Here is a 27,068-nt window from a genome sequence, read left to right as displayed (position 1 = left end):
TTAATACACTGTATAGGCCTTCTTCAAGTGACTCAAACAAAACATCAATGGATTTAAGATTTAAGTAATAATCTTGATTTTCATTGAAATAAATGTCTGTTGACTCACTGTCTATCGTCGAATGAGGTAACACAACAGTGATTGAGCCCACTGATGAAAGCCTTTGCATTTGCAGTATTACAGACTGGGTGTCTGGTGCAACTTGTCAGCCAGCAGTGGTTGGTCTGCCAGAGAGGGTAGGCGGAGCTAAGCGGCTGCTTTTCCGGTTTCTGCAGGTGTTGCGAGTAAACAGTAATCTACTATGGCTGAACAAACAAAGAAAAGATCGATGACTACAGATACAACTTCAAACATAAGTGAAAATCCAAAGAATATCTGGGAAGTGTGCTCCCTCAATTACCGTTTATCACCATAGGTGTCGCCAAAGAGAAAGAAACTGAGATCTTCCAGATTAGCACAAACTATAGGGTCAAAGGGATGATATAACTTTTGTATTATCTGCAGATGACGGTCACATTTTTTCCTGTGCATTGTTTCCAGTATTCGACAGGACAGATGGCTTCATTGCAAAAACCCTGCTGCTCATCCTCGCATTGATTACGTCTGACTTGAACATCATCTTCACATAACATGTCGTGGTCCTGTAATCTTCAGACTTCAGTCCTTGTAGAATTTGTTTCCGCTCCCAGCCCAGCTGCTGCTCTCTCTCTCCGCTGCACACACTCACACATTACACCACAGCCGTCAGATTACATGTTAATGTGGTTTTATTTTGGAGTTGAGTTTCCTCGAGACAGAAGCTTTCCAAACTTTTTACATTTGACAGCAAATCTCCCCGCAGCGCATCTCTCTCCCATCTCTCTCTCTCTCTCCCTTCACTGTCCACAGCAGCCCCAGTGTGCCACGCATTATCATTTCAGAGAACGCACACACACACTGCAGCACAGATGGGTAGCATGGGCTCTTTCCGACAGATGAATAGGTAAATATTTACCTTCCCAGATTGTCTTTCTTCCATCCTCATCCCTCCATCCCTCCACCCATCTCATTCCTCTCTACACCTCCACGCCACGCTCGTCTCCTCCTTCCTTGCTGTCGTTTTTCAGGGTTCTTCTGTCCCACTGGTCTCGCCTTCATCTTATCACGGGGGCCGCTCACAGGCATCTGTTGTGCAAACACTCTCGCGTACACATGCTCATATTTTGAATATATAATGAAGAAGATGGCTTTATGTATACCGAAACTCACACACATATGTGAGCATGAAGGAGAGCCTCAGCAAACACAGAGTTGATAATAATTGTGCTGAAGACAATGGCGTGTTTTATGAAGCTTAATTCAGCTCATTGAGGCAGATGGGGGCCTGATGTGTGCTTATCTTGAGTTTTAATTAAACGACTTCAGTCTCCGATGAACACGCTCGCTGTGTAAATGCTAAATCAGGCTGCTAGCACACTTTGGCTAATGGAGGTGACTGTCTTCAGGGAGGTGGTCTCTGCGCCTCTGTGGGGCAGCAGGAGAAATGACAGGAAGAAAGCCCACACAAAAACACTCACCTATTTTCCTGCCCCCTTTATCTCCTTTGATTTAGGGGCTTTGGGGCGTTGGTGTGTTTTGACTCCAAACTGCAGCAATAGCCATGGGGTTAGCAACCGACTGCTAGTTGTTGATAAAAACGGTGTCCATCCTCCTCCCTTCTCTCATCACGCAGACGTGTACATAACATGTTCTCAGGGTGTTAGTTTACTTTCCATTAAAACGGATCACTCATCGTCTCAGACGTCGTCAAACAGAGACCTAATTAAAGCTGGCCTCTATAAACACACATTTAGGATGCGTTTAAAGATGCTAATTGGAGAGGCTGATGAAACACATTCTTCTATGATTGTCTTTCAGCGTCTTATATAATTTTAGTTGTATTTATCACATTGATGAAACTGGATGATTTCCCCCTCTTTCTCTCTTTCCTCCATGCCTGACATAACAGATAGTGTCCCTCTGCTCCGTCTGTTTATCTCCTCTCTGCACACTGAAGACGCTCATCTTGCTCTGTCAGTGTTTCTGTTACTCTGCATCCAGTTCTCAGGGCATTGCTGAGATAACTCATTGCAATTATTCAAAAGAGCATTTGTGTATTAAAAGATACGTCATGCTTTAATGTGACAGTTCTTGACATAATGTAGGAATTTGCATACGTCTTTCTAAATGTTCCAACAGTTGCTGTCAGACATTTGTTAAGCTCTTAACACTGGATATGAGGAATGAATGTCTCCTCTCGTCTTTAACATGTAAAATAAATGTGATGAAACATTGGGTGGATGTAACTTGAACTGATGGACTTCTCATCCACGGGTATGTCCAGTTCTTTGTGACAAAAGATTTACCTTATTCCTGTGTTGCTTTAATTGAGAGCGAGTCCAGCTGACACCTAATCTGCTGTCTTTCTTGATTTCTCTGCGTCTTTGCCTCCCTCCCTTCCCGTTTTCTAAAGGTGAACAATAACAAGATACATTTCTCCTCTCTCATTTTAACAAGGAGAGTATCAGCGCGGGTTCTTGTTCATTAGTATCACACATGACACCTCCGTCACCCTCAGATCTGGGAGAGACAGAGGTGTCAAAATGACAGTGTGTGTGTGCGTGCATGTTTTTGTTCCCTCTCAGCCTCCACCTTTTGGAAAATCCGCAAAAGCCAATTCACACTCGTGTCTCTCGCTGCTCTTTCTCTCCGTACTCTATCTCCATGTGTTATTTTACAACCTTGGCCTGAATTGTAGTTTTTTTTTTTTCCAGAAAAGGTGTAAATTTTCTCAGTGCTGCTGTAAGAATGAAAAGGACACACTTGATTTCTAAGTATATACCTCCTCACCACCACTACCACCAAAGGGCTATAGCAAATTGGACAAACAAGCCTTGGGGAGATGCAAAATACAGTCCTATCTTTTGAGGCCGGAAAAAATGTGATAATTTCATTTGCATTCTCTTCGACTTTCATTAATGGAATTGCTTAGGGGAGTAGATTTAGATAGATATTTTTTTACTGCTGTAATGAAAGTAATAACTAATGAGTATATTAAAACTTTTGTTTCATCCCTATAGGAGACAATGTATTTATTAAAGCCCCCCTCCAGTGAAAATCAAGTGTTAAACCTTGTAAACATCTCCATGTGGTGTTCCTCATGTGCTACAAGACATATCAGGGACAACATCAGCCGTCATCTCCATGGCTGGGCCTGTCTGCTTTTAAACTGCAGTGTACCAAGGACAGGCTGAACAACACGTTTTCAGATTGGCAGGTTTGAGACGTCACAAACCTAAGGAGCCAATCCCGTTAATGGACGGGGTGACGCTATGCATATCATTATGTGTAACCTATGGCAACCACTTGGTCGATGCGCGAGCCAGCTGTAACCGTCATTGTAATGTTTGCAAACTCTCTACTGACTACTAACGTTAACGTTGCTACTGCTAATTACTACATTTCAAGCTAGCTAAGTTTTAACAAGTTGCCACTTAACGATGGAAGAGATGTGTTTTGTTTTCGCGACGGAGGGACCGGTTAGAAATGTTCATAGTGGGCGGGGCCTATGCAGAATCATGAATTTTTAATGAGGGAGAAGGGGAGATGCCTTGGGAGGATTTTTACAAGGTGATTAAATGTATTTTGCAGAAAAAAAAAACATATCAGACACAATTTATTATTTCAAGCAGAGCATTTTACATGTTTTAAAACATGACTGGAGCTGCTCTTTAAGATTGTATCCCATAGCCTGCACATAAATTCTCAAATGTAGCTTCTAGAGTAAAACCCCTTCTGATGTAACCTACCGGTGACAATAATGTAACACGGCAGGGAGCCTTCGCTCTAAAAACTGAACCATATCTTCCCATTTCAGGACTCTTACTTGATTAATTATTGTAGAAAGCCCACAGGCTGCAAGTCGTCCTTTGTTTACTCAACAAAATGAAGGATTAAAACTGTATTTTGTGTTAAATACTCAAAGGGGTTTAGAAACAACCGCTGGAGGGGGTTCAAGTTAATTTTAATGACAAATAGAGAATTATTCATTTATTCATCTATTTAACTATTCAACGCTTAATTTTTTTATTTAAATGTATTTAGTTTTATTTTCCATAGGGTAGCTGTCAGGCAGATCTGTGAGGTCAAGGATGCCAGTGCCTGCAGGCCATTGGTTAATATTAATGACCGATTGGAAGTCATCAATAGGTCAGAGGTTATCATGGGGTTGCAGATGCAGGAAGTTAATGTAATTAAAGATGCATCATGTTGTCGATGGCAAAGAAAACGTTGCTTCCACTCTTTTCTTAATGTCTTTGTCGAGCTGTGTTTCTCCTCGTCTGCGTTGCTTGTTTGCTTATGTGAGTGGTTTGTTTGCGTTCAGTTTTCAAGGCTTCTTAAGAGACAAAATAGTATTCATCTTTTCCTTTTTGTCTTTCAATACTCTCTTTGTAACGTGCCAAGTACTTATCTATAAGAGTAGGGAACATATACTGTACAGCTGACAAATAACAACATAGGAGATGAGATGTTTGTTTACAAATGAGTAAAGAATGGAGGAGAGAGAGGCAAGGATAGAGATTAAATGAAGGAGTGAATTAATAGTTCCATCCAAAGATTTTTTACAGGAAATCTGTTCAGTTATCTGTTACTAATGTCAAACTGGGCTCTTGTAGGAGGCTACTTGCCGTATAAAACACGATATATAACATTAAGAGGCCCCAGTGTCCCGCCTATTCTACTACAGTTAGTTGTTTTATGTTAGATGGCTTTTAATCAACAGCTTTGCTTAGTTACATTGAGAATGATTCTGAATTATGTCTTTGTTGGACACATCCAAGTATAATTTTAAGTAGAAAGAAATGCCAGGCAACCATTTAACTGCATCCAAAAAAAAACACACAGTAATTGGAAATCCAGCTTGTCACAACCGTTTTCATCTCTGCTGCTCAGAATACTGCTAAATAAGTAAAATGCAGAATCTTCATATGGCTTATTTATCCATTTATGGTAATTTACATCCACGTTGGCCGGCAGAGATGATGTTAAATGCCTTTGGGATCAAGCCTAACTATTGAAACCGTACGCCAACACGTCAAAACAGCATACATATCAATGCGAATGTGAAGCACGAGCTCCAGAGATACACGATTCTCTGACTGACAGCGATGACGAAGCCTTGGAGTTCTTTTCAAAGCTGTCCAACTGCTGTCAATACAAACAAAATATACGGAACTAATCGATGCATCTTTTCCCACACCTTACTGGCTACCATTAATTCAATGAGCCAGCAGGTCAATAATCAATAGCTATTGATCGGCAGCAGAGGTTGCTAATCAGGGTTTGATTGGCTGAATGAGTCCACAGGGAAAGGCTTCAGCCCTTCTTTAATGCTACGGAGCTTCACATGGTTTACACAGGTGTGCAGCAACAGTGGGAAAATACCAAACCTCAGAGTCATTTTGAATAATTGATCAAGAAGTTAATAAATAATGTTAGACTGAACACTATTTTGTTATTGAGGTTATTTATTAAGATAGATGGAATGAAGACTATTGCTCACCATGATGCTCCCTGATCAAATCATAAATACTGATAACCGAAGCATATATATATATATATATATATGCTGTGTGGGGTGAGCTGCGATACCTCACGCTGAAGGCGTAAACAGATCAAACTGGTGCAATCCTCTTACACGTGTTCCCATTGCTGCCATTACATCATTTTAGTCTTAAAAACATATTTAAACCAGAGAAGATCACAATATTGCTGCAACACGAGAAATTAAGTAGAAGTTGAGAGTCTTCTGAAGTGCACCTCTACAGCAGTGGAAGAAAAAGAAAGTTTTTCCCACAAGGACACAACAGTGAGATTGATGTATGACATAAATGGCTCTCTCTCTTTCTCTGTGTGTTTCTCTTCTAGGGTCCCAGGTGTGACCATTGCTACAGATATAATCTGTGGTTTTCCTGGTGAGACTGAGGACGACTTCCAAGAGACAATAGACTTGGTGAAACTCTACCGATTCCCAAGTCTCTTCATCAACCAGTTCTACCCCAGACCCGGAACGCCTGCCGCCAAGATGGAGCAAGTACCGGCACATGTGGTGAGTGCGGACGAGGACACTTTTTATATTAGGGATGCACGATATTATCGCCAACACGCCGATATCCGCCGATATAATTAACCGATAAAATTGCTCAGCTTCGGTGATGCGAGGAGGAGCCAAGGCAAGTCTTTCAACACTACAAACTTGATTAACCATCTCAAGACCCGTCACCCCGACCGTTGTAACAAATGTGAGAGAGAGTATCAACATTATACTGTACGCTAATTCCAATACAGAAGAGAGTTGATGATCTCTGCAATTAGGTGTGCGGGAAAAAAATATCTGTATCGGTATCGGTAATCGGCTAAATGAGTTGTAAAATATCGGCATATCGGATATCGGCAAAAAATCCAATATCGTGCATCCCTACTTTTTATACTTGTCTTCCGCAGTCAGGTGTGAAAGTGAAAGAGATAAGACTGTTAGCATGTGGCCATATAATTTGCACTTTAAACACAAAATACAGTATGTTGGCCAGCACTGATCCCCTGACAGACTGTAACTTATGTAAATTTATCAACTAGTAACTTCCGCAAGTCTTTAAATTATGTTTGGGATTTCACAAAATAGTATTTGTAGCAAATAACAGGCAATGCATTCTGACTCTCTTTCGTGTCTGTTGTTGTTGTTGCCTACTCTGCTTGCTGTTTAAATAGCCAAGACAAAGCAATTAACTAAACTTCACAATGTAGAGAGAGAGAAAAAAAGGGATATCAGCTCTGAAAACCAAACAAATGATTTAAAAATGTAATTATTTACCAAATTACGTCCTCATGTATAACACAGACTCTATTACGAGCAGCAATACATAATTAATGTACACAAAGATATGCTTACTGACACTGTACGTGTGTGTGTGTGCTCGTTGTGTGTGCATACACTATACTGTAAGTTCACACACAAATCTGCATGTGTGGTATTGAGGAAACACGGGCCGGCCTCCTGTCATCTGGAAATGTAAAAGGCTGTTCCAGTTCTGTCATGACTTCTGTATGAATTTTAATAGAAGTAATCCTGAAAGACGTTTTAGGGTGGGGTGCGTGGGTCTGACTTCAGACAGAACACATACGCTATACATACTTAATGAAAGCTCACAGTGTTCATGTGTAAATGTTTTAATGTAAAATCCTGCATTTGCTGCTGGCAGTTAGCTGGGAACAAATTTGTTTAAAGTGGAGACGCATGGGCGAGGCTGTGTTGAGCAAACATCTTTCTACCAGAGGATAAGGCATCTGTCAGTTAAAGCTTCAGTGTTTCCTTAAATCAATCATTATCAGCATCGTCAGTGAGAGAGGCTGAGTTTTGCCCTGGAGATTGTAAAGCTGTGATGAAAAAACATGAATATCTACGCGATACATAGCCCACGTTAACGATGATATATTGCAAGACAATCATATAACGATACGTCACAATATCTGATTAACTGGAGAATATAAAATGCCGCTAAAAAGGTAAAGTGAAGGATTAATGTATTTAGCTGGCACATGTCTTAATTCTTTTCACTGCTGTCCAATAGGAATGCAACTAATGACTATTATGATAGACGACTAATCATCGATTATTGAAACGATTAGTTGACTAGTCAGATAAAAATAATTGCACAATGACAGCTTTTAGATTTAGTTGGCTGTTCTTTTTAGCATGTGCTAACTGACAATAAAGACAATAAATATGAGTTCTTCATTCAGAAACTTTGCTGCCGATTTGGCTACGACTGACACAAAAGAGAGCAGGAAGAAAAAGAGATGACAAGGAGAGAAAAAGATGACAGTTTGAAGGTGAGGGACTGAGAATGTAAGTGAGAGAAAATCACACTGCGCGGCTGTAACTTGGACTATTAAGTTGAATGTCACAGTTGATGTTTAAAAGACATCAGGTTCTTTCTAGAGTGTTATATTAATGTTTAAAGCTCCTTCTATAGCTAACGTTAGCTAGCTGAGAAGCTAATAATCTTATCTCCTTCTCCTATCTGCCTTCTCTTCGAATGCCCGCACATTACCGACGTGCTCCTGTGATGCCATATGGCTTCTGGTCATTTAGTAGAGTTACTTTAACACTTTGTTTGCTGCTTCATTATAACCGCTGTCATTGTATAACACATGACACCTGAAAGATACTCTGACTTCCTCTAACTCCCTCAGTCTGCTGCCAAATGAAACAGTAAACGGCTAATGAAGCCATAATTGTCAGAAAAGGTGTGTGTTAGAGAGAAGCACAGGTTAAAACATCAGCAGCTCCAGTGTTATCTTGACCTTTTGCCTCTGAGGTTTCTCAGCTACATCATTGTTTCGCAGAGCCACAGTCATCTATAATACAACTGCTGAACATACATTAACATCAATGTCTCTTAAGAACTTTGATACTCTCCATAGTTCCTGCTTTGTAATTTGACATACTCTCTGTTCAGCTCATATTTTACTCAGGATTGTTTTCAAAATCATACAAACAGTATTTTGATCAAATTAAGTTCTCTGTCTTGTTGATGTAATTCTGCTGAATAAGCAGGAAGCATCTTAATTTTCTTTCAGCTCTCAGCTCGTACTTACGTCTGCATGTAATCATGTTGCACTGTTGCATTTTGCATCTGAGCATCAGCATCCTCCACCTGAGAGGTTGGAAAACATTTGTATGCTACAGCATGCCTCACTTCTCACATTATTGAATCTCAACCTGATTTTTTCTCTGACCTTTCCTTCTTTACTTTGACCTCCTACATTATGCCGGAGCCCACACTATATGTTCTTTCTCTTCTTGCATTTGCACTCTCTCTCTCTTTACCATCAAAGTGTTGACACATCTCTTTCAAGTGGAGCGTCTTCATAAGTCATTCTCTTTTTCCTCTCCCCTCCGTCTTTTCATTCTCCGAGGAGACGCTCAGTGTGTCTTAGAGGGATCAATCCCCAGACAACCACACCACTGCAGATCTCCTCTTCTTATCTTTCTCTCCTGTCTCTCTCCTTCATCTGTCTCATCCCACTTTTATTGTCAGCGGTTGGATGTCAGCACACATCTATCCAAGACCTCAGCTTTTTGAGTGTTGGACTGTGGTACATGTGTGGTTCTTTTGGAAACCTTTTTATTGCCAGATCAGCCTCTTTTTTAAAATCCTAGAATTAGCATGTAATTTCTCTGACCATGTGTATTTGTTTTCACCTGCCCTGAATAACATCTCAGTGTATTTGTGCTTGACAGAGACAAGTTAAAGGTGAGAGAGAGAGTCAAACTAATATGTTAGGGTCCCTGTAACCAGTACACCTGCTTCAGTGGTTAAAGCTGCACACAAAGTCACATCATCAGTCAGCGTGCACCTGTTTTTGCACACATACACACATACACACACACACACACAGCGAGCGGTGGCAGCTAGGCGACGTCTAGGCCATGTAGGGTCAGTCATTAATAAAGTGCACCAGATGGTTTGTCTGGAACACAACTGTGTTGAAAAGCCACAGGAGGGATGGATGGAGAAGTAGATGGAGTAGGAAGCGGACACAGAAGGAGGCCTGAGAGAGGGGGAGAGAAGAGGTGAGGTTAGGAGGGAGAACAGGAGGGAAACTTAAAGGGATGGGAGATGAATGGAGGAAATAAAGTGAGAACAAAAGCAACAACAACAGGGGGTTCAGTGGGACCTCAAGGGGCACCTGAAGGGGCAGCAACCCCCTTTGAAATTTAATTGGCCACTATGAGTGCTCACCTGCTGAATATGGTAGCTGACTATGGCTAGAAGGAAGTTTGGCTATAGTGAAGCTGGTGTTCAGTGTCGTACAAATGTAGCACACTGCTATTTGTAAGCAAGTGGAGTAAAGGTTACCTTTTCTGATCAGAAATCGAAGGCGTAGCAGTTTTGCAGTCACTCAAAATCCCTTTTATTGTGAGTGAGAGTGGGGGTGACATGCGCTAAATGATCGGCTGACCGGAGGTCGAGCCTGCAATCAGAGCGTCGAGGACTGGAGCCTCTGTACACGGGGCGCCTGCTCTACCAACCGATCTAAAGCAGCGATCCTACTTACACTTTTTTAGGTTATTAGAATTTAAAGCTTTGACAGCAGTGGACATAAAATATAACCAAACTGGGACACCCTCATTTGTTGCAGACACACAAATTTCCTATGTGCATGTGTGAACCTGAAGTGACCAGCAACGAGTTGCGATTTACAAGCATGAATTTTGACCGTTTCTTTACGCCTCAGCAAACCAGCCAATCAGCTCGCCTCCACGTTGTCAAAAGACCATCTAATCAAAGGCAGCTAAACCGACCAATCAGGGCGCAACTGATTGGACAAAACATTATTCTGCGAGCTCAGAGTCTTTTGACCTTTATTTGACTCCATAATGTAAACCTACAATATATATAGCATATTTACAAATGTCGAAATCTGGTAAAACTGACAGTTTCAGTTTGATCGTGTTACACTAAGAGATACAGTTCAGCTGCAGCAGCCTCATTTCCAGCCAAGACAAAACCACATAGCGAGTCCGTGAGTGAAGCTGAGGAAACATGTAGAGCTGCAGAGAGAGTCCAGCTGTGATGTGCTCCAGGTGTTTGAGGTATGTGTAGGTCTAACTTATTACCTATTGTAATAGATGATGTATGAGAGGATCCAGGATGGAGCAGATAACAGGGGCAGATGGAAAGAATAGGAGACCACAGGGATGGAGGGAGAGAAGGGCGCATGTTGAGAATAAAGGGATGTGAATGCTATTAGCTTGGTTCTCCATAATCATCCCCAGGTGACTAGAACTTAGCCTTGATAAATGGACTTGCTGAATGGAGGGTGTGTGTGTGTGTATATGTGTGTATGTGTGTGTGGGGATGCCTATTTGTATGCAAGGAAGAGTTGAGAAAGAGCAGCTGCTGGAGAGAAGGCGAGAAAAAAAGTGATACAGAAGGAGATTAGCTATTCTAGTGGGACAGTGTTTTTAATTTCCCCAGGTTGTAATTGGTTAAGAACTCCATTACCCAGAACGCACCAGTGCGGCAGCTGTCAAAGTTAAACAGCTGGCCAGCCACTAGTAGCTCCATCTCCTACCTTCACCATCATTTATCTATGCCTGGACACACACACACAAACACATGCACAGATATATAGAGACACACGTGTATGCTTTTCCCCCTCTCTGTCTCTAATGCAGACACACACACACTCACACACTTACATACATCAGGGGAGATAATAGCACTTGACTAAAGGAAGTCTAACAGGTATTAAGGTTGAGTTAATGTTAAGTTGCTGTTTAGGGCCAGGTAGGTCTGAACTTGATTAATGAGGATGTGTCCACTAACAATGGAAGGGAAAACACATTGCATGTTAATGATCACAGTTTTTGCCGAGCACATTCAAATGCACTTTTTTTTTGCCTTTGAAAATCTGGAGGGACTGAAAGTGACAAAGTTTAGCAGGACTAATCTCATGTAGGTCTGTGTATATAAAAGCACCAGTTCAATGTAGATTTAATTCAAGATGAACTTTACTGATCCCTTAGCAGTTATTAGGTGAAAAAAGCAGAAATAAAAAACATACATTTTTAAAATCTTTACAGTTTTAAAATTTTTAAAAGTTGACAAAATACATGCATTAGCCTTACGCCATTCAGGTCAGGAACCAGTGACTTTACGGGTGACTTTACACATGCCTATGATTTATAATTCATCCACCTGCCATCTATTCCCTGCATATTGATGTCATATTGCATATATTATTGTACAGTGGTTCTATGATTTATTTTCTCGTGAAACTCAGCCCTTAGGGCTCAACGATTTTTTTAAAATATCTAATTGCGATTATTTTGACTTATTTTGTAATTTCGATATGATTTGCGTTATTAAAGAGTGATATTTTTTACATCATATTAAAATGATAGTGGTGTGATTTTTGAGGGGATCTGAACCAAACAGATATTTGATAGTTAAGTCTGAGTATGATGTGTAGGCCAGAACATCTCTGCAGCACAATACTTAAGTTAAAATGGTATTTTAACACACATTTCACCTTTATCAAATATTGTGCCTCCTGCGATTTGAAGATTGCTTTAGGCCATATTGCGATTTCAATAATATTTTGATTATGTGTTAAGCTCTAATATCCATCATTAAAAATCAAAGCGAATTGCATAACAGTCTCACTGTACGTTGTACTCTGTATAATTGTCACAACAAACATAAAACTTATGAACGGAGGAACATTACAAGCACCATGAGGACTAATAACATGAGCAAACTAACTACAGAATGAAAACATGCATTTCCAGCGTATAACGTCCAGATATCAAGAATAGATATTAACAACATATCAACTATACCAATAAAACACATCACCATACTTTGGTGCAAATAAAAAGTCAGTTTTAATAGTAATAATAATGTTTTTCCTTAACAATAATTAAGAAGAGTTTTTGAACAAGATCTTCCTAAGGGCACCTAATTCAACTATTTCACAGTACATACTTTTTAATAGTTATAAATGTAGTCATTGTACAGTATATAACTGTTTTGCTGACCTGGATGTGTATCTTAATCACATGATGGAATACCTTTTTAAGTTTGTTTTCTCTTCTAAGTTTTGTCTGTGTCTCCCACTATTAACAGTTAACAGTGCACGCCTTGTATACATGTTAGTTAACAGAACACACAGCAGATTGGACTCATGTAGCTGCCACATGTTTTGTGAAGTGACCTCTGTCCAGAGAGAACGGTCACACACAGCATCACCAGTGTGGCCACTATCATCGTGACGCTTTAGGAAGTGTGAATCCCTCGCACACACGGAAACAACCACACACAGACATGCCTGAGGTTCTTCTTGGAGTAATATAACACACACACTTCCTGCTGTGGGTGCAGGCTCTATAACACCAACATCTGCCCGTCATTAGGGAAAGACAAACTGGTGAGCCGGGAGCCCATACAGTACAGGCTACGGCAAGATCACTGTTACCTTGCCCCACGACACACTCAGACATACTGATATATCGCCCATGCGTTTACTCATATAGACACACACCAACACATTTGTAGGGCCTCATGTCAGAGAGCTACACATTCAGGATTTTCTTTGAAATACACACAAATTGAGCCAAGAGCAGGAAGCTGCTGGTTGTGTTGGCATGCATACATAAATACTGTATATAAACAGCCTCTGCATACACGGAGAGTGTCTGTTTGACACATTTCACAGAGCTGATAACATGCTGAGAAAATGCAGCTGGAATATGCTCAAAGAAATGTTTTATTTAAGTTTTTATTATCGCTTCAATCCCTTAATTTGATGTTTTTAGATGTATTTATTGTCTTTGTTCTTCAGTTGCTTCATACTTTGACTAAAATATGTCCTTTATGAAGATCCAGTCTGAAGACGATTAATTCCTTGTCCTCATATTGCATCTATTTGGCTAGTTTTATTAACTATCAAGAAATTTTTGGGTAGTTTGGGTAATTTAACGCAATATTTGCATATATTCCATCAGAGCTACTTCATGTAAAATAACTAGTGTGTAAGTTTTTTAGTGTGTTAGTGGCAGCAGAGTGTGTGCTACCTCAATCCTGTATGTGTTTGGAGTCAGTGTATGAGTACAAGTGTACACATCCATGTAATGTCACTTCCCGTTAGACACAGCATCCGTCTCTGGCGGCAACAACAGATGGACGTAATGGTAACAACCATCGTTCATCATCACTGTGGTGACAGGTCCAGACACAGACACACACACAAACACACACACAGAGGCTTTGCATTGCTGGGTTGCCACTAACACAACCTCGATGGCATGCTAGATTAACTTCTCTGGTTGATGGACCACACATGCGTGCACCAGGCACACACATACCTGTATACAGACACATTAGTGTGCAGCACACTAATAAAGCTCTTAGAATTAAAAATGCAATGAAATAAGAAAGGTAACACTGGCTTGCTGAGAGATGGATCACCACTGGAACCACTGCTTTTTAGCAAAGGGTCTCAGATTATGTCAATGCTAGACCATCTTTAACCTCTTTTTGTTTCCTTTTAACACGTGTGGTTGTACAGTTCAGTCAAATGGTCAGGGGCATAACAAGGAACATGCCTTCTGGGGCAGTCCTAGAATTTGGGGCTGTCCTTAAAGGGCCAGTTCGCTGATTTTCAGCCTCAGTCCTATCATGCTATTATGGGGAGCTAATGCCATTATGGTTGGAAAAAATGCAAAAAACGCTTCTCCAATGGACCCTACAAAACCTCCGCCAGACTACATAAAACGCATCATCTGGCGGAGGCCAGGGAGCTTGCTAAACTACTCTTCCTCAATCCATGAGGCCCGCCTCCGATGTCATGTCTCGTTCAAAATCATCAGGTTTGAAATGTAGACTGCAGACCCGAAGATTTTTTAGACGATCCACCAGTATATTCTCATCGTATTTTGGATTCTGTACCGCTCTGAGCATTTGCCTGCAGCGAAAACGGTAGTATTTCACTCCAGCGTCTCTTGCTGGGCTGTTCATTTCAGAGGAAGTGGCGCAATGCACGCTGGGTGTTGTAGGAATGTAGAATGGGCCAAACTTTCTCCACAGCTTTGGCACCAATTTCAAATATTATTGCTTCTATCGATTACAGAGAACACCAGCTTTGACTGACGGTGGCTTTTTACAGGGGCAAATTGCTCCTCTTCATCCAAAAACACAGCAAAGACACATAAAGTACCTAATCAACACAAAAGCAGGGACAAAAGTGTTGCTGATTAAATAAAGATCACAGCACATCAAAGAAATAGCTACACTATTTTGACATAGATTTCAGGTCCTTGTTAGAGGTATGCAGATGTTGTATTTTCTCAAAGTAACCTTTCTTTGTGTTTTTAATCAAGTATGATTTTATATTGAAACTGTATGAAAAGAGATGCGTGTATTTGCCAATGTTTTGTCTGTAAAGTAAGTTATGTGTATCATTTAAACTTCTATAATCCAGGTTTATTAGTCCAGCCTTGCATAATATGGCAGATGTAGTGCAAATGTAGCTAAATTAAATATCATTTAAAAGGTACAGTACCTATAGAGAGCATACGGTATTTGGCCTATTTCAACCTCATCTTGCTGCACATTAGCAACATTTACACATGTTTGCAGCCCCAGTGAAGACTTCTAGTAGGAGCTACTGATTGGCTCCAAAGGTAGTTTTTGCTTAAGGGCACCCCAGCAGCAGCTGTTGCGGGATAAAGAAAGCATTTCTTATTCACTTTCCCCCAGCCAGCTTATTCCACACTAGTGTCGGAATTTAAACTGAAAACCTCACTATCACGATAGCTCACGTCCTCACCTCAGTGTAAGAGGCGAAACTTCTTTAGAAAGCTACAGTAAAGACAAGAGGCTTCACATTCATTCACTACCATTAAGGGAGAATATAACATTCTTTCTGTCGCTTTGACACCTTTTTAAAATCTCTTTATTTTTCTAATTTATTTTAGTTCCTTTTGTTTTACGGTCGGAACCACCCTGTGTTTGGCACTTTTTAACACCTTTATCCATTTTGACTTAACAGCATGTGTTTGTGTTCGTCAATGTGCGCACCTGTGTTGCCGTTTGTGCCCATGGTGTGTGTCTTTGTGGGCATGTGTGTGTGCGCTATTGAACTGTATAAATTCAGCTGGGAGCTCATTGCGGGCTGAGAAATCCTTACCTGCGGTTACATCTGCCTCACAGATCCACACATACACACCGTTGAGCATCAGCGCATACGGAGTGATGGTGAGAGCGATGAAGGGATGGAAGGAGGCGAAAGGATGGTGTTGAGGAGAAATGATGAGAGAATTGCTCTCACCTAAGGTGCTCCAGGCAGAGAGCGAGTGAGCGAGAGAGATTGTGGAGGGACGGACTTATGAGCGGGAGGATGGGGTGAGAGAGAGGAGACGGTATGATTAGTATGAGTATTCCTCCACTGGAGAAAAAACACAGGGAGCGAGGGAGAGGTAGAGCACCGAGGGATACGTGGAAAAGGCAAAGACAAGGAAAGAAGAGAGGATTTTTGAGATTCTGGAGAGCCCTTTGGCAGGAAGAATGAGAGGGAATCAGGTGAAAACAAAAGGAGAGGATGGTAGAAGGACAGGGCCAATGATTACAGGATTGTATGGATCACAAGAGCCCGGGGTGAACAGAGAATGAGTAAGAGGTCGGTAGAAACGGAGCATGGGGAAGAAAAAGAAGCAGGGCTAGAAGAAATAAGATATACACTGACGGAAGGAATAGAGAGTAGGGCGATGAGATGTGCAAGCGATGAAAGGATGGGCCTCGCTGGAGAGAAGAAAGACAAACAGTCATCGGACTAGAGTGCCATTTTTAAACACTTCTACCCTAATATCACCTTCCTCTGCTTGTCTTTGCTGTGCACACACCTTTTTTTTTACCCGTTTTGTTTCGGTCTTTATTTCTAACCCTGGCCTCCTCAATCGTCTCGTATAAGGACAGCCCGTCATCTAATTTCATGCAACTTTTAAACAGCGTCAATCTATTTCAACTTGACTGCACACATTTATAGTTCTTCTGCCTTCCCCACATCCTGAAGCTGCGTTTGTCTGTCACGCTATAACGATGCCTCTCTGTGATAGCAAACTTGACTTATAGGCCTTCTGCTCTGCATGTTCAGATCTGTCCTAAGGACACTGACTCCAGCCCCTCCTATTCACTGAAAAAGACGAGGAGGAAGGGGAGAAAGCGCGGCAATGAATGCACTCTCCCTTTAGCTAGAGCAGCGTATACATATATCCTACCCCCTTAGCCAGACATGGCCTAATCAGCGAGCTAATTAGCACTCTTTGTAACTGCATCGGCCTCATGTAACTGATTGCATTAACAACTGCCACACATCAAACAGTCATGTCTCATGCTTTTGCATCTCATTACACATTAAGGACATGCAAGGTTAAGGCCAGACTTTGAGCCGTAATAAAATGAGAAAATGAGAAATATTTTCTGCTACAGCTGGTGGGCAAATAATCAGACTTTTCCTCCTCTGTTCTTTCTCTATATTATCCTTAATGAATTACTGTAGGCGTTCTTCTCAGCCATTGTGATTCTGTTTAAGTGACCCAATAAGTTAACATGAATAAAAGTGTAATATATGTCCATCTGTATTACATATATATATAGATATATATATATCTATATCTATATAGATATATATATATATATAAACGGTAATCTACTATGGCTGAACAAACAAAGAAAAGATCGATCATTACAGATACAACTTCATAAATAAGTGAAAATCCAAAGAAAAAAGAAACAAATTAAACACTCAGATGAAGGCAAACAGGCTAAACAGGAAAGCGACCGTCAGCGAGGAAGCCGGAGCCAACCGTGGACGTCACACATGCGACACTGTCTGGATATCTGGAAAGTGTGCGCCCGCAATTACCGTTTATCGCCATAGGTGCCGCCAAAGAGAACGAAACTTAAATCTTGGAGATTACCACTTTAAAGGTCAATAAGTACACTACAAACCAAAATAGCCAGAAGGACACACACACAGGATCTCAATTATGATTTGGTTTGTATTAAAGAAAGTGGTAGATATTTCCACATCAAGAATTTCTAATTAAATCTTCATGAAGTGAAAGTCATGCCTCTGCTTTTTGTCATCTCCCTTTTTAGCTGTTTGAAACATGTTTTATATGAGTGGCTTTAAACTCTACCTTTCTTGTCTTTTATCGCCTACAGAAGAAGCAGAGGACTAAAGAGCTGTCACAACTCTTCCACTCCTACAACCCCTACGACCACGAGGTAAGAGTGTGTGTGTTACATTTGCCCTTAAAAATGTGCTGGTCTCTTTTCCGTTGTCGCCCAATGGTTATTATATCTACATATTCTAAATGCTGAGTGCTCTGAGTGTTCATTCACCTCTGGACCAGAAGCTTCACTTGACATCGAGAGTAGCTGTAGGTCACCGTCACCATATTGTCTTTATGGCTGTGATGAGTTTGTCGTCTTCTCAAGATGAACGCCTCTTGTCAGCAATCTAGTGGATGAAGACAGCTCGAGTGTGCCTGATTACTTTGTGAGTGTGTGTGTGTGTTTCTGTGAGAGATTGAATCCTAAGGTCAGAGGTAAATCTCCTCAACCGTGTGTGTGTGTATGATTATTCCTGTATTTGTGTGTGTATGGGCTCATACATTATGACAGCAGACTGAACATGCCTCTCTTCAGGCATGCTTATGATGATGAGACCCTTGTGACAACAGTGTGTGTATGCGTGTGCGTGCTAAGTTCTTATATAAAGATGTCCTTCTGAAAAGTGACAACCCCATGACAACAGCTGTCACCACGCTTTCTGCTGTCATGAAGAAGGAAAAAAATGCCTTTTGACTTATTAGACGATCTTTGCTTCTTGTATATATGGCTCGATTCATCCAAATGAATGCCCCACTTGGTTTGTTTTCCTCTTTCTTTTCATCTCGTCAGTGGTAAATATAATATTTATCTAATGTCTGATTAATGCTGCGGTACTTTCCTGACTAAGAAACAAGATATTTGACAGCGAAGGCGTTTCCTGCTGCCGAACGTTCTGAGCCTGTTGGTGATTGAAGCCTCCCTCGCAGGTGTCACAGTGTGTCATGAAGCAAAGCTCTCGTACAGCCAAGTTTCCTCTTCTTCTTTTTTTTTTTCAGCACAGTTTTTAACCTCGAGAGGAGTTTGTGCCTGTGGTGGTGCTGTTACATGTTACACACTAATTAAAAGGATATAAGAGAGAGCACGTTTGCACGGCGGCAGGCGTGGATCTATGCCTCCCACACACTGACACACACAACCTTACACTCATACAGGCAAACTAATAACGGTACACATGTGAATTTAGTAAAGTTAGATAAGAAGATCTTCATATTACATTATCATACTTGCATCTAAATTAGACTCTAAGTGTTTTTGAACATGCAATCTCCTCAAGTACAGTCCCCAGAGGAATTTAGAAACTGTGCGACTGTTACACGCTGTGCCTGCTGTGCTGAGCTTCTCCATCTCACAAATACTGTTGAACAACCTGTTCTCGAACACACTTTCTGTGCTCACTTGTGTGCATGTTCTTCTAAATATGCTGATTCATAAATTCTGCAAATGTCCTGGAAACCTCAAGAAACGTCAGAGTTTAAAAAACACACCAAATCTGAAACCCCTGAGCAGTGTAAATTTATTTAACGAAAATTATGATGAAAAACCTTCATCAACCTTTTTTCCCTGACAAAGACGAGACATTGACGAACTGAAAAGAGATCATTGAATGTAAAAACTCTGATGACACGTACGTTTTGTTTCCGTTAAAGAGACAGGACTAAAATGTGCTCACAGAAAAACGGACATTTTACGCGTCATTTGACACCTCTTCCGCACAAAAAGGAGCCATCACCAGCTGTCTGCTTCAGTCAGACTGTTTATATGAGAAGCGCTGATGAACATATAAAAAGTTTATACAGTAAATACCAGCACTGCTGCTGCAAAGGCAAGAGAGGTGTGTGCAGTATGAGCTACTGTAGCTGCACGGCTTTGTTCTGTGGCTTTACATGCATAACGTTACTTTCCAGAAGTTTCCATATACATATAACCTCAGCTGAGGATCTACAGTATATTACCCATGGAGAGCATCGTCAGGAAATAAATCATGAAAGGACGGCGCTTTACAGCAGATTGAATTACTTTCAAAGAGAGACATTTTATGGACTACAACTGGACTGGAACTATAAAGGGTGAAAATGAATAAACTGTCTAAAATCTAAAATAGCTGCCAAAATTAACACCGCCCCTGAGGCAACTAACACAGACATCTTGAGAAATGTTTATGGTAGGATATAAACTTTATGTTTGTGAGCTGTATATTACATTATTTTTAGTGAAAAGTGTCCCTTTAAAGGAACTGTATTGTCCTGACAGTTCTTGACTCTAAGCCAGAGTCCAGCTCTAAACCCTCAGGGAGGAAGCCCCTGTCCATTTCAAAGTGAAGGCTAAGGGTGAAACAGCGCTGCAGTCGGAGCCACAGACCCTCTGAAAAGCCTCCTCTGGAAGACCATGTTAGAAATGTAGTCATAAAAAACAGGACATGAATATATTGATTCGTTTGTATTTGCCACATTACATTCTGTTACTTTAATGCACTAATATTGTTGACATTCAAATTACACGCTTCATGAATAACAGCATGACAAACTTTCACTGATAAACAGAAACTCTTCTTTCATATGCCACGTGTATGGCTGCTACATACCATCAAATGTTTTAATCCCCATGAGAGTTTAATTTGAACTGACTTGCTGATAACCTCGCCTATTTATTTGTCAAAAGTAATCCCATCGTATTACAATCCATCTGATAACCCTCATATAGAGAGATTTTTAACATGTCAAGCAAGTTTCCTGCAAATCTCCCATGAAGCTCAACTTGCGGTCACATTCCTGTAGGTCTCATTGCTTTTCCATAGATTGTGTAGATGTGCAAATAAATCCCTGTCCATTACAAGCCCAGATAGCCGTGAGATACGATTTAATGATAATAAAACTAATGTCAAGCATGCTTCCTTCCAGATCAACCACTGCTCTGCCTGTCCTTGCCCATGTCCATACACCGCGGAAACGTGGAGGCAAATCAGCTTGTATTAAGCCCATATAGCCGTTAGATAGAAATAAATGAAGTCTGATAATGTCCCTCATTTTACATTAAAGTCCCTTGGGTGTCTGGCCTTTCAGCTTAAGGTTTATGTAAGGATATTATGTGTTTACCAACACATCCGTGTGTGTGTGTGTGTGCGTGGGATTAAGAGAGAGCGAGCACACAGATTTAGAGGGAAGAGAGAAATCGGTGTCTCTGCAGCCGCTCTTGTTAATACGCATCCTCCTTTAGGTATGAAAAGGTCATTAATAAAGACTGAGTCAGAGCGGGGGGTAGTGGGTTAGTGAGGCTTTATTGCTCCGTAGCTGCAGGCTAACAACCAAATGAAACAATGTTTTTAAATGAACTAATTGTTTTTTGCTTGTTTTTTAATTTCCTGTGGCGAGCTCTGAATCACAAATTGGATAATGGCTCGCTTTCATATCGTCCTCCCCTTTTTCTGTTTCTCTTTCTCTCTCTTTGTCTCTTTGTATAATCAATATAGATGTTTCTGTGTGTTCATTTACATTTAACGTCGAAAATTGAACTCGTCTGGTGTGTGTATGCTCGAGACGTGTGTGTGTGTGTGTGTGTGTGTGCGCGCATGTTTGTGATGATTAATGTGAAATATCCTATAGCCAGATGGTGCTGAACACGGCCCATCCATCAGCAATGAAAAGACCAGTGGGCAGAAAGCTGGCGGAGCACTTTGTCTGGGGCCAATGCCTTGCAACGGACACACACACACACTTATACTGTCGAGGCCTTAGAGAGTCTGTGTGTGTGTGTACTGTCTAACCCACAGAGCCATGTTGGAGCTTTGTTTTTCTTCCTTGTTTTTTTGCTCCCCCCTGAAGGCAGGTGCCTCACGCTTAATACTAGTCTGTTATAGTTTTCATGTGTACAGGTGCGTAACCTATTTCAGTCTAAAGACAGAGTTCAAGGGTCAAATAGTTGAATTTTAGTGCATGACTTGTGATCACATGATGAGGTTAAAAAGGATCGATATGAGATTCCTTGGTAACCAGTAAGAACCAGTAACTTCATGATCACGCTCTTTCCCACCTCTGCCTTTTATACACGGGGTATGTAGACCAGCCAATATTTCCAACCCCTGATCTAGGGGTGGGCGGAACCGGTTTCAATGCCGTCACTGGTGTCGTTATCTAGCACGGGATGGATTTTGCAATACCGTCAATACAGGGATAAACACACGTTATAGTTTATAGGGAGATTTACAACTCCAACACCGATGACCCATGCAACATAAAAAACCCAGAATCACTGACATCACATTAGTGCAGCTCTTCACCAGAGCACAGAGTGAACTGACTGTTGTACATGCAGAGTCTTTTTGTAACCTGCCTGTAAACCGTAAACATGCGCGCAACTCTGCACCGTCACAGATGTGCATATGGGATGATCGCGGCAGACAGCTTACGCGAGGTGGCTTTTCAGTGAGTGTATTCCTGTTCTCGCCTCCTCCCGGTTCTGAATGCTGTGGCCAGACGGTTCACGGAGCGGACACACAGCGTGAGGTTGTGCGTGCCGACACCAAGTAGAAGATGGTTAGCCTGTCACGGGGCTGATCATGCTAATTAAACATACATTTGAATAGCGTCAGAAATGGTAGATAACATATTGTATTAACGCAACTGCAGCTGCTACTACTGTCACGCGGTTGCATAGTTGCTGACGTGAATTAAAGAAGGGGAGATTTTGTTTTGTTAGAAGAAAATAGACTTAAAAGTCCCAAATAATAACAAGTATGATTGTTAATTGTTTAGGCTTTATGTAAAAAATAACCTGATATAAATTTTAGGTCATATCGCCTACTCCTACCCTGATCACAGATGAGTTTTAACTTGTTAATGGAGGGCTGTTCCCTTTTTTAATTGGACGAATATGAGCTGGCAACTGTGAGCCGACCTCTGCTGTGTCTGTCTCTATGTGTCAACATTACACCTAATTATTCCTGTTTTATTCATCAGTGAGAGTCAGAGGTGATACACGCCGCTACCAGCACGCTTGTCCTGCTCCTGTTCGTCTGGAGACACCACAGTTTATTCCCCTGTGCAAATATGTGTGTGTGTGTAGCTGTAAAAAAGTGCACGACCACACTACACACATACTCTCCCTTTGCTGCATCACCGTGTCATGTGGTGTAAAGTTTTGCTCCCAGAAGGCTTTGCCCTTCCAGGTTCAGGTTGTGAAACTCCCACCATGCTGAAGTCATTCTCTGCAAACTTAACGTGTGTGTGTGAGTGTCCGTGCATTCAGCTGTCTCCGGCACAGCTAATAAAGCCCCTCTCCCCTCTCAGCACACACTGTCACAGTCTCTGGAGAGCACACACACACACACACATTCTCCATGCTGTGTTCATAGGCCTGAATGACAGAGGTGACAGTTTTCCCTGCGGCAAGAGAGGAGGGACAAGCTGTCAACATGGCCCGTTGCACCTGCCCAGCCACAAAAGACACACACACACACACACACACACACACACACACACACTGAGCCAGATTGAAGACTGGAAGTTGGGAATAGAGGGGGAGGTGGGGTGGCTAAATGGAAGGCTCTTAATGAAAGACTAAAAAGAGAAAGTTGGCATTTTCAGGAAATAAAACACTTAATTACACACAATAAACTCCCCCTCTTCAGTTATCCTGACATCCCAGTTTGCCTCGTACAAGTTCACATAATTATTTATCATTTGAACAAAAAGAAAAACTGTTAATTAACCCAACAATCCTCTCTCCTCCCAACAGATCACATTTTTTTTGTGTTTTTCACACGCTGCTAAAACCTAACAAGCAGCATTCTGCTCTCTCGACTATTTTAATTACTTTTATTTTGTAGAATCTGCTTTTTTAGCTGCTGTTTTTTTTATCGCTGATTTGAGAAGCTGACCTCCATCTTTGTTGGACTTGACATTTGCTTGCCGCACTTTTTTGTTAATTAACTGATTATTCAGAGCGAGAGAAAGAGAGAAAGGGAGAAAAAAAGATACAGAATTACTCATTATTACTTCATCAATATGTCTGTTTTTGTCTTTTCTGTGAATGCAATGCTTTTTGTCTGACTCCAGCTGTCCTCAGTATGACTCTTCTTAAATCGTGAAATGTCTTAATTTACAAAAATTTAAGGCTTTATAGGTATTTCAAGTCTTCAGTACTGTTAGATGAGCTCTTTATTATTACCATACAAAGACAGTTGATTATGTCGCCTTTATTTATAGGCAACAACTATGCCGGATCTAATTTGGTAATAAGGCTGCACTCACCAATAAATGAAAATGTTTTCATTGTGGTAGTTTTGGATCATCATTTAGGATGCATTCCAGCCCCTTGTCACTATCTCACCACTTGGCTTTATCTCTGTCAGTGCCTCCAGATACAAACTGTGTGATCCAGGAATGCTTGTGTCACATACTCTCTGAAAGGAAATCTAAACACACCTACAGTTTGTTGGATGCAATATCTCCCAGGTTCAGACAACATATTCACTTTCTGTACTTTACTTTTGTATGTACCACTTTCAGTAATCTCTATTTACATAGAAATGTAGAATCTGTAGGCATGGACGTGGATTTACGGGACGGCGAGTGTTTCTGTTTGTACTACGCTTGTAGTCCGAGTAATATTGACCAATCACGTATCAGCAGGCTGCGGCGTATGCAGGAAAAGCAGTCCGTGTGGAGAGCAAAAGAAGGCAGAACGTAATCCGCCGTAATGACATCACGGCTCCCATCAGTGGCTATCTGAAGATGATTTAGCTTCTTATTAATCTCTATAAACAGACATCTGCATGCTAACAGCTAACGATCCGTTCTAGATCTAAAATTCAACTTAAGATAAATTTACTTGACGCAGTGTCACGAAAGCCGTTCAACATTCCGATTTCCCGACTTCCTCGAATGCATCAGAAATGATCGATCCGACCTCCGTTCAACAAACGAGCATTTTAAAAGTAGTTTTTTTTCTCCTCTTGAGGACAGACCTGACAAAGCTTCATTTTTACTTTTTACTAATCTGCAAGTAACATCGACTTTCAGAAGCGTTGATTGGTTGCCAAATATCATACTGAGAGAACAGAGTTAGAGCGCATTTAAGAGTTGAAAACAATCAATTGCTCTTCATTGACTTTGGTCACTTTTGACTGCTAGCAAACAACAGGAAAATGCCTTAAAGCTGCTCCTTGGTGGAACCAAAACTGTGTTTTTATAAGCATCCATACAGACAAACTGAGCCTGTAGCACGACAAAACTTGATAAAGGCTCTATGGCGTGTGGCATCAGCAGGAAAAGATCACACTGTGGGATCCTGACACTGTCGACGATGACACTAAGCTATACGCAAGGCATGGCTTTGATCTATGTTAGGTTAAATGTTGGATTTACCTGGCAAATCTAAAGAAAGTTTTACATTAAAAATATTTAATTTGTTTCCATTTAGTGGGATCATCTCTCCAACAAAAGCAGGCAGACCAACAGCAGTGAGTTTGTCTATACCTTTCCCTGGCTAGTGAAAATAGGGTGCTGAAATTGTCTCTTGACACCGTCATATCTTGTGTTTTTAGCTCGTTCCAGACATTTTGTGAGTGTTTCAGGCATGGATACACATAACATCCTAGTGCGCTTGGTAATATTGCTCTTCCTGTTTGATCAAAGGCAGCAGAAATGGAACAAATGCAATAAGACCTTGTCGTGTACGTCTACATGTATGTGCATGCACTGATATTCCACCCACATTACACTGCAGCTTGCCAAAGACATAATTTTCTCCTGCTTCCGTACAGCAGAGCACTATAGGCATGTATACATGCTCCCAATCTGTCAAGGTTACGCAACAGGGACTTGCAAAACACATACACATGTATGGTCCCACAAAAGTACAGACGCACGTGTGAGCATCCATAATTATTGAGCCTGTTTGGTGCCAAAACAAACATTCGCCTTTGAAATATTCCCAGGCTCTTTATTTATTTAATTTATGCAACAGCACATTATAGCTACATGTTTTTTTGTTCTACAAAACAGTATAACACTCTGTCAAGCATTGCAACATGTTACATTGTTAAACGAGCTGCTGTTATATCTCTGACGTTAAAAATGCTGTTACCAGTATGGATTTTTTCATCATCCCATCCTTTAGGTATGTTATCTGCTGTCTGCATAATGCAAAGCCGGCAACATAAATACCAAATACCCAAATAATCTGACTGCTTCTGCCACTTTTTTTGAAGGCAGGCGTGGAACTAAACCTTCATGTTGCTGCAACCATCGGCTTTAGGTTTTAAAATATGTAGCATTCGGAATAAACACGCTTAACCAGCTCTGTTTATTACACAACATGGCAGAATCCTATCAGCTGCATATTGTGAGAGTGGCTGAAGCTCGGACGATGATATTGATTTGCCGTTACTTTAAAGTCACATCTCCGTACACCTGTTGAAGAGAATGTTTGGAGCAAACATCTTCTGAGGAGTTGGCAAATTTCCTGGAAGACAAGAAATTCTGGAACTTAAAGTTGGGGTATTATGCTGTTTCACATTTTAGGACATATAATGTTACAATGTTGGATGTCCAAACTAAACGTGGGTGAAGTTTCAAATGTGTAGGTTAAAGTATGTTGGAGTAATCCCCAGTCTTCTCAGCTCAGTCTGCAGGCTGCTACGAACGCCAGGTTTCACAAGGTTTTTCTACACCGAGATTCTTTTGGTCAGAGGTGTTTTTATCTTACTTTGTACTCTTACTAAAGTTAATTAAAGTTTTCCTTTCCGCTGACATGAAACCAGCCTTTTAAAACCTCAGTCTCAGTAATGGAAGTTACTGCAGAAAACATTTGTGAAGGCTAATGTGGCTTTCATATTTTCAGGGTTGTGCAGCCAAAAAGGTAAAAGAAAACAAGATTGTTGTTTTGTATCTACAGCTTCAGATAGCTTCACTTATAAAAAGTTGAATTGGGAATTGGAGAAGGCTAAAAAAACTGCATTTTTAGGAATTTCTAATGGCTTGCTTTGTCGAAACATATTCCCCTTTTATTATAAAAATCTCAAGCAAAGATGTGCTCTTTTAAATTCCTCTCTCACTCACATTTCCCCCCCTTAAGGTGACACAGTGTGTGCTGTAATGGCTTGTTGATTGCTTCCATTTATTAGGCGAAAGACGTCAGCCTGTGTGTGAATCACACACAGGTTCACGCACACACACACACACACACACACACACACACACACACACACGCACTCAGCAGTGGTCCAGAGGAAACAGTGGGTCTGCAGCTACCTCTTTTTAACAGCATGCTATGTGACTGACATCTGAATGGAGGGGTGGTAGAGGG

General features: G+C 41.0%; 1 protein-coding gene across 1 annotated transcript in view; it reads left to right on the top strand.

Annotated features, from left to right (window-relative positions):
- The window catches only part of cdkal1 (CDK5 regulatory subunit associated protein 1-like 1), a 255,705-nt gene that overhangs the window by 174,057 nt on the left and 54,580 nt on the right, over positions 1-27,068 (top strand). The window contains exons 11-12 of the mRNA XM_069656482.1: positions 5,947-6,127; positions 17,814-17,876. Coding sequence (XP_069512583.1) covers positions 5,947-6,127; positions 17,814-17,876 — 244 coding nt within the window. The remainder of the gene's footprint in view (positions 1-5,946; positions 6,128-17,813; positions 17,877-27,068) is intronic.

The sequence above is a fragment of the Semicossyphus pulcher genome, unplaced genomic scaffold (genome assembly GCF_022749685.1).
Source record: "Semicossyphus pulcher isolate SPU_LCO1_2020_fin unplaced genomic scaffold, fSemPul1.0.p SCAF_9, whole genome shotgun sequence".
NCBI lineage: Eukaryota > Metazoa > Chordata > Actinopteri > Labriformes > Labridae > Semicossyphus > Semicossyphus pulcher.
Note: the sequence above shows the minus strand (reverse complement) of the source record. Positions and strands in the feature narration are given on the sequence as shown.